General features: G+C 47.5%; 2 protein-coding genes across 4 annotated transcripts in view; one reads left to right on the top strand and one right to left on the bottom strand.

The window, feature by feature from the left end:
• MMUT (methylmalonyl-CoA mutase) overlaps window positions 1–1,021 on the bottom strand; it is a 34,385-nt gene extending 33,364 nt beyond the window's left edge. Inside the window, exon 1 of one of the 3 annotated variants that reach the window (XM_089777017.1) lies at window positions 883–1,021. The gene's annotated coding sequence lies outside the window, so the exon portion shown is untranslated. Of the gene's footprint in view, window positions 1–807 lie in introns of all 3 variants that reach the window. The other 2 variants (XM_075923368.2, XM_075923369.2) reach the window with 2 other exon arrangements.
• Window positions 893–11,881, top strand: CENPQ (centromere protein Q). Its single transcript, XM_075923372.2, has 9 exons — window positions 893–1,028; window positions 2,579–2,725; window positions 4,625–4,679; window positions 5,404–5,527; window positions 6,230–6,298; window positions 8,406–8,535; window positions 10,543–10,662; window positions 10,900–10,977; window positions 11,459–11,881. The coding sequence occupies exons 2-9, from the start codon at window positions 2,582–2,584 to the stop codon at window positions 11,585–11,587; spliced, it is 849 nt and encodes a 282-aa protein (XP_075779487.1). The 5' UTR covers window positions 893–1,028; window positions 2,579–2,581; the 3' UTR covers window positions 11,588–11,881.
• The last annotated feature ends 1,660 nt before the right edge of the window (window positions 11,882–13,541 follow it).

Raw genomic sequence — 13,541 nt, 5'->3', positions numbered from 1 at the left:
CTGTAGCCCCGGGGAGTCCAACACACTAGCCACATGTGGCTATTTGGCCAGTTGAGTGTGGCTAGCTGGCTCTCAGAAATTATTTACATTTTCAGAGTAAGGTGGCTAGTTTGCTCTAGCAGAACTGGTTGGACACTAGGGAAGCTTCATGGACTGTCCCTAGTACCAGCTCCACAGCTCCCATTTGCTGGGAGCCACGAGCGGGAGCTGCAGAGGCAGCACTTGCGGACACAAGGGCAGGGCAGGGCGCCCCTCTGTGCCTGGGGGACCTGATGGCGATCGTGGCGTCCTGCACCCAACCAGCCCCAGACCTCAGCCCGAACCCCCAATCGCTCAGCCGGGACCGTCACTCCACCCCCAGCACCGCGCCCCGTTAGCCCAGCCCGGAGCCCGCTCTCCCGCACCGCGCCCCTCATTTCTGGCGGCAGCTGGAGCCTGCCACCCCCCCGGGCCGGAGCCTTCACCCCCTCCCTCGGCCAGGCCCAGAGCCCGCTCATGGAGCCCAAATCCCTCAGGCCGGAACCGGCCCCCTGAGCGAAGGCGGGAGGGGGAGATGGGGGGGGTCTAATCGGGAGGGGAGCCGGGGTCCCTGCGCGTGCGGGACGGTTAGCGCACAGGGCGGGTCTGGCCGCGCGAGCGGACGTCACGGTTGCCCTACGGCGGGCGGGGGCCAAGGAGCCAGGCCCGCCCCTGAGGCGCAGGCGTGTCAACACCTGGCTTGGCGAGCGGGCTGGGGGGAAGGGGAGTTAACGGCCAGAGCCCACTCCCCAGTGACGTCACCGGCGGGATTCGGGGACATTTTCTTACCCGCCTATCTGATCCCGGTCTGGCCCCGAGTCACCCCCCAGCCAAACCCAAACAAACCCGAGTGCGCAGGCGCACCTCCGCCGTACACGCTGGGGCGCTGGGAGGGACGCTGGCTTGGGCCCCGGCGTGCGCATGCGCGCCGCAGCGCGGGAACGCTCTTGCCAACGGCTCCGTGTTCCGCCGGGAGACTGGGCTGGCTGCCGGATGGGTGAGGAGCACCGGTGAGTCTCGCAGAGGGGGGAGGCGGGCCGCGCGGTGGGACGCTGCAGAGGTGGGGTCGGTTAACGCGACGGCAACAGGTAGCCGTGAGGAGAAAAGGGGTGTTTAGGCGGCCATACTACATTTCCCAGCATGCAATGCGCCCTCCGTGGCCTGCGCTCTATGACGAGGCATGGCAATGCCTGCTGGGAGTTGTAGTCTTTCAGCTTTAGGAGCCCTTGGCTTCCCAGCTCGCATAACGCACAGCCCAGGTGAATCCAAGCTACTGTCACGACAGTCCCATGTTCCGTGACAGGCCAGCCAGGAGACCCAGCCGTTTCCATGACAATCACATCATCTGCAGTAGGGATGTTAAATTGCGAGTAATTGACTAATCGAATAGTCGATGCATTTTGCATCGACTATTCCATTGGCCGATAGCGGGCCTTGGCCTTTGAAGTGTAGCAACAGCCCCAGCGTTGAGCCCGGCATCCGGCTCCATGCAGCGTTTCAAAGCGGCAGTGCCGCATGGAGGCTGGTGTCAGTGGGAGAGTCCCCAGCTGATCCCGGGTTCCAGGGAGCACTCCCACTTTGAAATGCTGCAGGCAGCCTGGGGACACCTCAGCTGGCCCAAGGCTCCACATGGCGCTGCTGCTTTGAAGTACCTCCCCCGCCCCCCAGCTACCTCTTTCTGATAGAGGCAGCAAGGGGGGGAGGGGGAAGTGACTAGTTGATTAGCCTGTTGACTATCTGATAAGCAGATAGTCGACTTTTCCTTCACATCCCTAATCACTGTGCCTTGAGAGGTGCTGCCGCAAAAGAGAGCGGAGATGTGATCGCTGGGAAGTCAGCAGAGTCCCTGCTGCAAAGAAATGATTGTCCATCATGTCACAGCTTTCACTCCTGTGAGACTCAGCAGAATGACATTGCCTCCCATGTCAGGACAATTGCTTCCAGAAGTCATGGTATAGTGGCATCATCCCTTGTGTCATATTACAGGTTGTACCTCTAAAATCCAGGACACTCTGATCTGGCAACATCCGTGGTCCAGAAGGAGCGAGAGTTAGCATCCTGGAGAGTGTAGCCCAGATCCCAGGCCAGAAGCGCAGCCCCAGTAGGGTTGGGGGCAGCGGGCCTGATGCGGAGAGCCAGGCCAAGAGCAGGGAGTGGAGCGTTGACCTCCCCTGGTCAGGCGCTGAGGATGCTGGACCAGGGATGTCCCACCTGTAGTAATTGCCTGGGAAAAACAGTGTGAGGATGTGATGAAAATAGTTCCTGTAACAGATGTGACATTGGTTTTTAGGATCTTATAACAAACAAATGGTGACTAGTGGGTCTGAGAAGTAATGGGGGAGGTGTGTCTTTGGTGCTTGCACATTATTCCATTGGCTTCTCCAACAGCAGCAGCAGCAGCTGGAGACATATACCAAAGGAATGTTGCTCTCAGATACACAAAGGATTATGTTGTATTCAACATAGTTTTCCAGTTTAATATCTGTGTGTGTTACTCTCCTTTATAGATTATAAATCTCTGTTTCTGTTGACCTCTTTTTCTTTCTCCACTGCTTTATAGGCAATGAAACATCACCATGTTCATCCACCTAAGGCAGGGAAGTCTGTCAGGGGAGGAGCAGCACAGAAGAGAAACAAGTCAGAGCAGCACCCAGAACTTGCCAGCAAAAAAGCAGATGGAGGACAAAAACGGGGACAAGAAAAAGAAGTAATTACATTTCAGACTAATCAGTCCAAAATATTCATGTGGAAAGAGAAAACATGTTGTCCTTCTACTAATGTGTGCATGGGGAAGAAAGCTTTTCTGTGAATATTTACTTCATTTGAGCAAATATTCAGTTTGTTCAGAATGGACATTCGTTCTGTCTGCAACACACAGACAGAATGGAAAGACATGAAAAAATCCTCAGGACCTTCAGGAAATAACTACAGGCAGTCCCTGAGTTACGCGGATCCGACTTATGTCGGATCCGCAGTTACGAACGGGGCCTGTCTCCCTGGTCTCCAGCAGACCAGGGAGAGGAAGCAAAGCGGCGGAGCACGCGGGCAGCGGACAGCCCAGACGCTTCTGGGCTGTCCGCTGCCCGCGTGCTCCGCGTCTTTGCTCTGCAAAGCGGCGGAACACGCGGGCAGCGGACAGATCCGACTTACATACAGATTCAACTTAAGAACAAACCTACAGTCCCTATCTTGTACGTAACCCGGGGACTGCCTGTATCTCAGTTTTATGTCATTGGCCAGGAGGGGGCAGTGTAGTCACATAACTTAATGAAACACAACTGGCCATTCTGCTGTTTAAGGGATTTTTTTCTGGGACTGATTAGTTACTACATGAAAAACTTAAAAAAACAACGAATAGTCAAGCAGCACCTTACAGACTAACAAAACATGTAGATGGTATCATGAGGATGGTACAACCACCCACAAAAACTCATGATACCATCTACATGTTTTGTTAGTCTTTAAAGTGCTGCTAGACTATTCGTTGTTTTTTCAAGTTTTTCCAGTTACAGACTAACTTGGCTACCCCTTTGAAGCTTTAGTTACTACATGATTAGAGCAATAACATCTTAGCTTAATCATTCCTTGTAGAAAGTGGATCACTCCTGGCTCATTATCTGTAGGGCACATCTTTCTGTCCGAAAGATGCTCCTTGTCTCAGCTAGGGATGTAAAATCCCGTTTAATCGGTTAATCAGTTAAACATATTGGCTACGTCTACACTGGCCCCTTTTCCGGAAGGGGCATGTAAATTTCATGAGTCGTAGTAGGGAAATGCGCGGGGGATTTAAATATCCCCCGCGGCATTTAAATAAAAATGTCCGCCGCTTTGAAGTAGGAATAAGATCCTCCGGAAAAGGGCACTTTTTCCGGAGGATCGGGGCCAGTGTAGACGCTCTTTTCCGGCTTTTTTAAAAGCCGGAAAAAAGCGGCGGACATTTTTATTTAAATGCCGCGGGGGATATTTAAATCCCCCGCGCATTTCCCTACTACGACTCATGAAATTTACATGCCCCTTCCGGAAAAGGGGCCAGTGTAGACGAGCCCATTGATTAACCGGTTAACTGATTAAAGGAAGAGCTGGAGCACCCCCACCCTATCCCGCTGCTGGGCTGGCCCCCCCACCACAGGCAGGTGGTGCTCCGGATGACTGGAGCTGCTCCTGCCCATGGCAGGTTAAACATTCACATTCACTGGCTAAACGTTCTCAGCTAACTTTATGAACAGTGCTGCCCCAAACTGCTTTTGGAAAGAGATTAGGAGAAGTGAAATTCATAAATTTTCTCATTCACAGACTTGCTTCTGTAATGAAAGAGCTAAAGGGGTCTGGTTATGTGTTGCTTCTTCCTGTTTAAAAGGCCTGCAGAACTTGTGTGAGATGTGATCTTATTTGAAAATGTGTGCTCGATGAATATGGCTGCACAAACCAGAAAACAACCCTTTTCTACAGGAGATAAAAAAGACATTGGCAAAAGGACATTGTCAAATATTCAAATACCTCCACAGCCCTTATTACAAAATGGGTTCTTGGTAGCAAGTGGATGGTCCCATGCACTAGAAAACATTTGCACATTTCTTTCTTTGGTGTACATTTTCCCTTTTACCAGGTCACACGGACAGCCAAGAAGAGAGAGAAGCGACAGAGGGAGCAGTCTCCTGAAGGTACAGATTTCTTTATCATCTCCCCATGTCTGTATCCCATCAGTATTTTAGTACTTCACCCCAGAAATCCATACACTGAAGTAGGGATGTAAAATCCCATTTAATTGGTTCCCACGGAGCTGCCTGCCTCCCACAGAGATAGCAGGGCAGGGAGAGGGCAGGGAGGCATGAGCACTGGCTCCCATGGATCCACTTGCCCCTTGTATTGCTACTTCTGATATAGAGGCAGCAGCTCTAAGTGGGGAGGGGGAGGGAGGGGAATGGGAACCGATGCTCATGGGGAGCTGGCTTAAAGGCCAGCTCCCTGCAAGCACTGGCTCCCACCTTCCCCAGCATGTAAAATTTCAGCAGTTAGACATTTACACAAATAAATGCATTTTAACATCCCTAGTAGCCAGAATGGCTTCTCATGGGCTTACTTCTCAGTCCTTTCACCAGTTTAATCAAATATGTTGGGAGGAAATCACTAGAATGGAAGCTTCCTGGGGCAGGGACCAGATATCTTCTGTGTATTTTACATCACCCAACATACTGTCTATGCTTTACAAATTACTACTACTGATAATGTGAACAGTCTGAGATGGTTTTTCTTTGGGACAGAAAATCTGCTCTTGGGTTGATAGCTCTGTCATTTGAGAGTCAGAGAAATAACTGATTTACCAGACATTTTATATCCAAGTCCAGTAGGTCACATCTTCACTGTTTCTCCTTCTCTTTCTGATAGCAACAGAAGCAGGTGCTCAGGATAGAAAAATGGTGAAGTTGGCCCCTGGCAAAACAGCAGCATGGCAGCCTCTCTCAGACACCAGCATGGACCACCTGGGAGGCATGATGGATTCAGTAATATTGTGAGTATCAAGCATCACCACATCTCAACTTCCAGCCAGGGTTTCAAGCACATAAGACCAGGAATCTCATTCTATTTTTTCAATTAATTAGGATGTTTAATGTAATAGATGGGGGGGGGGGGGGGAATAAATCATTCTGAAAGTGTCTGAGTAATTAATTAGTTATTGAGGCTAGAGATGTGAATGGGTAACCTGTTAATTGTTACCTGGGAGCAGCCCCCCACCTGCATCCCGCATGACGCTGCCGATTCCCAGCCTGTGTGTGTTGGAAGCTAGCAGCTCTCCCTGGATCTTCTCCCTGCGAAGCTGCCGATTCCCAGCCACTAGCCCTCATAACTAATTGAATGGAATTTTATATCCCTAATTGAGAATTCTAAACTTTATAATGCATGTTTGCCTGTCTGACACAGGAAATCTTCATTGGTAAGCATGAGATTTGGAAAGCGTTCTCAAGATGGGTAAAAAGGCCTTGTGACATTTAACAGATTGTGGAATAGATCAAGTGAAAAAATAAAGACAGACCTCGGTAAACTGACAGCATAACCGGCTGTATTTACAGTTCAACAATATTATTTCATGAAAGCGTTGCCAGACAGTCATCTCTTGTGTGACATTGCTGACCTTATAATCCTATGCCAGTAATGTTCTTTTACTTACAGGTTCTGTGGTAGAAATTAACACTTTGCCTTTTCTGTCTTCTAGATCCATTCTGAGTAAATCAGTACAAGAAAAAGATGACATTCAAAAGCACCTCAACCTCCTGAAGGAAAGGTAATGAGTGGTATGAAGAAGAGACACAGGTGCATCTTCAGGAAATCTGGGCTGGAGTGTCCCCTCCTCCTTTACCCCCCCAATTGGTTAATCGGTTACATTTCTTGGTTAACCAGTCAACCAATTAAATGGGATTTTGCATCCCTGTCAGCAACCTATGTCACTGTTGGATCCCTATGTGCAGGGCTCATCAATTAATGTAATCTACTCACCTGTGGCGAGTAGATTACAAGCCGGCACAGTGCGGTCAGCACATGTGCAGTCTGTCAAACCACGCGGCTGGCGAGTGGGGCTTGCCGCGGCTTGACGAGCCCTGCCTATGTGGATACAGAAATGAGGATCTGCGTCCAGTCTGCAAGGATGGTAAACACTGTGTTCGCATTTGTGAAGATATGTGCAGGGCTCTATAAATAATGATACTACAAATTTCTACAGCACTTCACAAAAATGAATTAATTTTAACAAAGACCTGAGAATAGTAATAACCTACTTAACCTTACAGATAGCACAATGAGCCAAAGAGATTGAGAGACCACAGCAGACAACATAGTTATAGTCAAGAACTCTGGAGTTGCTGGCTCCTAGTTCTGTGCTTAGGCATCTCAACCATACCACACTTGGAAGAGAATTTCAGGCCTCTCTCCCTCCTTTCTTAAACATTTTGGGCCCTTTACTTCAGTAACAGCAACTCATCATATCATATATATATATATATATATATATATATATATATATATATATATATATATATATATATATATATATAGTAGCCCAGTGTCTGTGCGTCTGTAACGCTGACGTACACGGCCATGCCCCCTAGCTGTGTACATCAGCACCCCGCCCCCCCTTTCCCTCCCTCTGCGGCGGTTCGGCCAGCCCCATGGCCCCCGGACACCACTCCCCTGGCCAGCGCTGCTTCCCTCCCCCCTTTCTCTGGCCCCCTCATCCTCCCCTCCAGCCCCACAGCCCCCAATCCCCCCCAGCTCTGCTTTCCACCCCCCTTCTGGCCAGCTCCGCCCCCTTCTCCTCCCTCCGTGGCGCCCTGTGCCACTCCCGTCGGAGTGGCGCAGCGTGCCACGGAGGAAGGGGAAGGGGCGGGGCTGGAGGGAGGGGAAGGGGGGATTGGGGGCTGTGGGGCTGGAGGGGAGGATGAGGGGGGCTGGAGGGAGGGGAAGGGGGCGGGGCTGGCTGGAAGGGGGGTGGGAAGCAGAGCTCGGGGGGGACATCAGGAGCTGTAGGAGAGGGTGGGGGGGGCCCAGAGGAAGTGGGGAGGGAAGCAGTGCTGGCGGGGAGGTGTCCGGGGGGCCTTGGGACTGGCTGGCAGGAAGAAGGGGTGGGAAGCAGAGCTGGGGGGGATCGGGGCCCATGGGGCTGGACGGGAGGAGGGGGGCGGGAAGTAGACCTGGCAAGGGGGGGTGGGTGCAGCCACTCGCCGCAGCCGGACCCCAAAGGGCCGCTTGCCACCGCTTGCTCCCCTGCCGGGGCCCAGCTGAGCACCGCTCAGGTGGGCCTGGTGGGACAGGGAGCAGGGCAGGGCAGTGATGTACACAGCCAGGGGGTGGGGCCGTGTACATCACCGCACCCCCTTCTTCCTCCCGCCGTGGCGCTGAGTGGTGTGCCCCGCAGCCGGGCCGCCGCGGGGGGGATGGGGGGGGGGGGACGATGACATAGACAGCCCTGCACCCTGGCCATGTACGTCTCCGCCCCACCCCTCCTCCTTCGCAGCAGCCTGGCTGAGCAGGCAGCACTCAGCCAAGCGCCACAGCGGGAGGGAGAGGGGGAAGGGAGGCGGGGAGAGACAGAGGGGAGAGAGAGGCAGGAGGAGGAGAAGAGAAAGGGAGAGTGAGAGGGAGGAGGGGGAGAAGAGAAAGAAAGAGACGGAGAGAGAGGCAGGAGGCGGAGGAGAGCTGAGAGAGAGGGGGGAGGCAGTAGGGAGGGAGAGAGAGACAGAGCGAGAGAGCTCAGGAGAGAAGACCTGAAAATCCCGTCTTATTGGCTAGTTGAGAATAATGTTTGGTGAATATGCCTTCTCCGTATGTGGGTCTTTAGTAGACCATCATGTTTTTTAAGGAACAAACAGGTGATGATTTTTCTTTTTATAATCAAGGCTTCTGAGACATTACAAGACCCTGAAGGTGCCTACAGGGAAGCTGAGCAACCTGAAAAATGTGCTGAGTCTTAAGGTGACAGAGAAACAGAATCTTTCATCCAATGAAGAGGCCGTGGCACTACTGCAGGTAAGGGAGATGGGGAGGTAAAGAGGGATTGGGATCAGAATAAAGAATACGTATAAATCCTTGTTCTCCTCCTCAGAGGCTCCTCCAATAGAAGGACCATTTAGTCCCGGGGGAGGGGGGGGAACTTCGGTGTTAATATTCTCTCATTCCTGAGTTTCTCTTCATACTGCTTCATTGAAGGACCCCTGGAGAGATTACTGTTTCCTGAGATGAAGAGGAAATTCAGTCCAGGTTCACTCAATCCTGGTCTTATTCACCTCTTTTATCAGGCATTCTGTTAAAACAAAACAAAAACCACCAGAAACCAACAGCACCCTGGTGTGCCTCACAGTGCAAAGGGGAGCAATGACTACCTGAGGAATTATAAACCGGTCAGCCTAAGAAACTAAAACAAGTTATTAATCTCTCAGGGTATGTCTACACTGCCACCCTAGTTCGAACTAGGGTGGCTAATGTAGGCTTTCGAACTTGCAAATGAATCCCGGGATTAAAATATCCCGGGCTTTATTTGCATGTTCCCGGGTGCTGCCATTTTTAAATGCCCCATAGTTCGAACTCCCTGCCCGCAGCTACACGCAGCACAGACTAGGTAGTTCAAATTAAGGCTCCTAATTCAAACTACAGTTAAACCTCCTTGCAAGAGGAATAATGGTAGTTCGAATTAGGAGCTTTAATTCGAACTACCTAGGCTGTGCCACCTGTAGCCACAGGCAGGGAGCTCAAACTACGGGGCATTTAAAAATGGCAGCGCCCGGGAACATGGAAATAAAGCCCGGGATATTTTAATCCCGGGCTTCATTTGCAAGTTTGAATGCTTACATTAGCCACCCTAGTTCAAACTAGAGTGGCAGTGTAGACATACCCCCAGTTTGTAAGCACATGGATGATAATAGTGTTATAAAAATAGCCAGCATAGATTTGTAAAGAACAAATCCTGTTAAACCAACCTAATTCCTTTTTTCGACTGGGTTACTAGTGAATGGAGGTATAGGGGGAGCTATAGATGTGATATATCAGTTTTAGTAAGCCATTTGACACAATCCCACATGACATTCTTATAAGCAAACTAGGGCAATGTGGTGTAGTTGAAATTACTATGAGGTGAACATAACATAAGCATGAACATACTGGATCAGACCAAAGGTCCATCCTGCTCAGTATCCTGTGAGTGGCCAGTAAAGTGAGTGCAAAGCTAGTTGAAAGACTTTGGTCAGAGTAGTCATCAATAGTTCACTGCCAAAATGGAAGGACATATATAGTGGGGTGCCATAATGGTCCATCTTGTGTCAAGTATTATTCAAAGTCTTAATTAATGACTTGGATAATGGAGAGAAGGTGATGCTTATAAAATTTGCAAAGGACACAAATACAAGCACTTTGGAGGACAGAATTGGAATTCAAAATGATCTTGACAAATTAAGAATTGGTCTGAAGGAAAAAGTCAAATGCACAACTAAAAAATGGTGAACAACTGGCTGGACAGTAGTATTGCTGAAAAGGATTAGAGAGTAGTAGTTAATCACAAACTGATTGAATCAACTGTGTGATGCTGTTATTTTGGTTCTTTCCTTGTGGTGTAACTTAAATTTAAAAAGGGGTATGAACTTGGGAAACCCGCTTTGCTAAGCTGCTTCAAGGCACCCTATATGTGTATTAAAGGTCACAGCCATATATGAACCTTATGCTTCAACTCATTATCTATTCTAGATGAAAGGTCCCAGATATGTGTACGCTAACTTTGCCTTAGTTCAACATACAGGATGTGGTCTATACATGCCTTACATTGCAGTCAAACTACTTTAATATAAACCTAGTATAGTAAAACAAAATTATATATATATAAAAAGAAATCCATAAGAAAAGATATGTAGACAAGCATGTAGTTCAGTCCCATGGGCTACATCAGGGAAGTTAAAAAATGAGTCTGTTACGTAGGACTCTAACACAATGTTTTGCATATAAACAGTTTTTAACTGTATTTATTCTGTTCTTTCCATTTTTACCCAGGAAGAAATAGCAACAGCTGTGGAGACTGCTGAGAATACAGATGAGAATATTCAGAGCCTGCAGGATAAAATCCGGACTCTCAGGAACCGGTTGGAGGAAGCTGAGGATAAGGCTAAGAAGGTATCTCATAACAAGATTTGATGCATTGATCCCAGGAGGCCATGTTTCTGGAACCAGGATTTTTCAGCAGAGGGTCTTATGTAGGAGAGAGAAACCCTGGGATTAGGAATGTTCATTTTCAAGGATTTCTAAACATTGGAGATTTCTGTTATTCAGGACTAAGAAATTAGGAGAACGGTGGCTTGTAAAGGCTCTGTTTGCATCTGTCATCAGATTGAGTTTTTCTTGCTCCTCTAGGTGTTCCAGACAAACGGTACAGGGGTCCTCAGCCTTCCAGAACTCCCAAAGAACAGTCTGCAAGCACCCATTCTTCAGGTGAGCAAGGGCAGAGTACTGTTTTCAGTGACCTTCCAGCCGATAAGGAGGACACAACAGAAACCAAATTTTCCTTTCTAGCAGGAATTGTCTGTATTTCCTCTCTCCTAGGGAGAGCAATGCATTTGCATTTGAATAGACTAAGATATTCTGAATAAGAGCTGACTCTCTGATAACAGGGAGCAGTTTATTAAATGGTCTCAGATATTTCCACCCAATTGTTAAGGATCACTTCCCTGCCTATGACTTCTGATCCTCCTTTCAACTTGTAGATAGCTAGGACTCTGCTGGAAGTAGTCTGACTAGATGGAATTTCTGTTGGCCTCTTTAAGGGCTTGTCTACACATACGTGGGTATGATTTCGAAAATGCCCTTCCGTACTGCGCAGTATTGCTCCCTGTAGATATGCCCTGAATGAAATGGATATGTCTTGTCTTTCTTTCACCTATTCTTCATTTTCTCGCTTGTATTTCTTCCTCAGGAAGAGATTCTGAAAATTCAAGATCAGAAAGGTATTTTGAAGGACCTACACTCCATCCAACAGTCAGCTGAGATGAAGAATATGTTGACTCTCCTTGAACAGGCCTACGAGAAGGTGGACTTGCTTTGAGGAATCTGTATGTCTGCCAATGCTAAGGCAAGCTTTATTTCATGCCAGCGGGTGTTGACTCTGACAAAATGTTTTTTGCTTCTAAAGACTTGCCTTCTGCAAACACCAAATATCTGTTAACCTTTTTATTAGACAGATGTTTGCACAATATATTGATTGTTGCCCAGTCAAACATTAGTGATACGCTGCTTTTTTCATTGGTGTAAAGACCAGACATGTACAACTTAGTTCATCCACATAAGGACCACTTTTATATAGCATATATATTGTATTAATAAACTAGGTTATGACCAACGTTCACTCTAATCTTTTCCATCCATGTGCGGATTAACTTTTTATGTGCACCAAGACATGCAAATGTGCATCACCAGTAGAAACAAAAGCCTAGCTGTGGATGCTCTGCTAATCAGCCTGGTGGCATTTGAAACTCTCCTGAGAGGCCATACAATTGCACAGCTTACAGGGAACACTGGTTATGGCTGATATTTTCCTTTTTCAGACTCTCTTTTGGGGCTCAGCAGTAAATTTACTAGCTCTAATATCACATTAGATATGTGGGGTGTGTGTGTTGTTTGGAAGACTAGGATTGTTTCATTATATTACCCCAGTCATATCAAGAATGTGAATTCAGCACCTCTGTGGACCCAATTTTAATTCTAAAGAGAAAATTACATCTTATTTGAAGTTGAATGATGTAATTGACATTTTATCTAATGAATAGTTGCTAATCCACTATAATTGTTCCCTTTTCAAGCAAAATTAGGCCTGTCTTTAAATGTAAATCAAAACACTTATGTGGGAACCTGAAATTAATGGATCAACATTTCATCTTATCAGCTGAATAGTATTCCTTTCACTTAGTCTATTGCATAACAAAGGTGTTCACACCTGGTTCAGTAGGGGATTATGTTTATGCAGGGAGATGGACAGGGACAAGGAAAGGGTATAGTACAAATCTCTGGTCTTAGGAGTTCTGTACTCACCTCTTATTTCATTTATTCTCAGGAAACCTTTAATTTTGGAAAAGGAAAATAAACTAAAATGTGCATTTCCTCTCAGGTTTGACCCTACTTGTATGTTTGTCAGTGAAAGATTTTTTCCATTATACGATCTGGTTAGGACAAAATGCTTCTATTAAATTAACATCTGAAAAACAATGTTCACTTTATACTGATCACTCATGGAATTGCTTGTCTTCTTATTTACAGGCTACCAATCTCTTGGATAAGGAAAATAGGGATAATTAACTCACATATCTGAGCTATGGGGATTTAAAAGCCTGCGTATAGTTGCTATGCATGGGACCTGAAGATTCAGGGTAGGAGACTCGCTTTCTACTCTGGGTGAATCAAGCAAGATTTGTTTTTTATAAACTCATCTGTTTTTCAGAAGGTTTGGTCAGTGGCAGAAATGAGCACTTATTGAAATAACCAGGATCCCAACGTAACTCTCCCCAATTTATAAGTTTGCTGTTTTTCCTTATTTCCCTTCCCCTCACCCCCGCTTATTTATTCTTGGTTTTGGACTTCCAACACTCGGGTCATCTGAAGAAGTGGGCTGTGCCCACAAAAGCTCATGATACCATCTACATGTTTTGTTAGTCTATAAAGTGCTACCAGATTATTTATTGTTTTTTAAGGTTTTCCTGTTACAGACTAACTCAGCTACCCCTCTGAAACTTTTAATTGGAGTTAGTTGTCTAAAGCAGCAGCTGGGGGCCTGAAGCTCACTTAAGTGACATAGATAAACACTATCACCCTCTGTGATCTCCTTCCTGGTGCTAGACAATCTCCATACACCAAAGACCTCTTCCTGCATGTGCACTCGCATTGGGTGCATACCTTTCTCTAATGTGCACACACTGTTTTGCCTAGTCTAGTGCTATCGGCCAAGCCAGGCCTAAATAAAGAGGTGACAAAGCACAAAGAGGCAGTAGAAGAGAAGATTAAGTAAA

Source organism: Pelodiscus sinensis, chromosome 3, assembly GCF_052426305.1.
Source record: "Pelodiscus sinensis isolate ZL-2025 chromosome 3, ASM5242630v1, whole genome shotgun sequence".
Lineage (NCBI taxonomy): Eukaryota > Metazoa > Chordata > Testudines > Trionychidae > Pelodiscus > Pelodiscus sinensis.
Note: the sequence above shows the minus strand (reverse complement) of the source record. Positions and strands in the feature narration are given on the sequence as shown.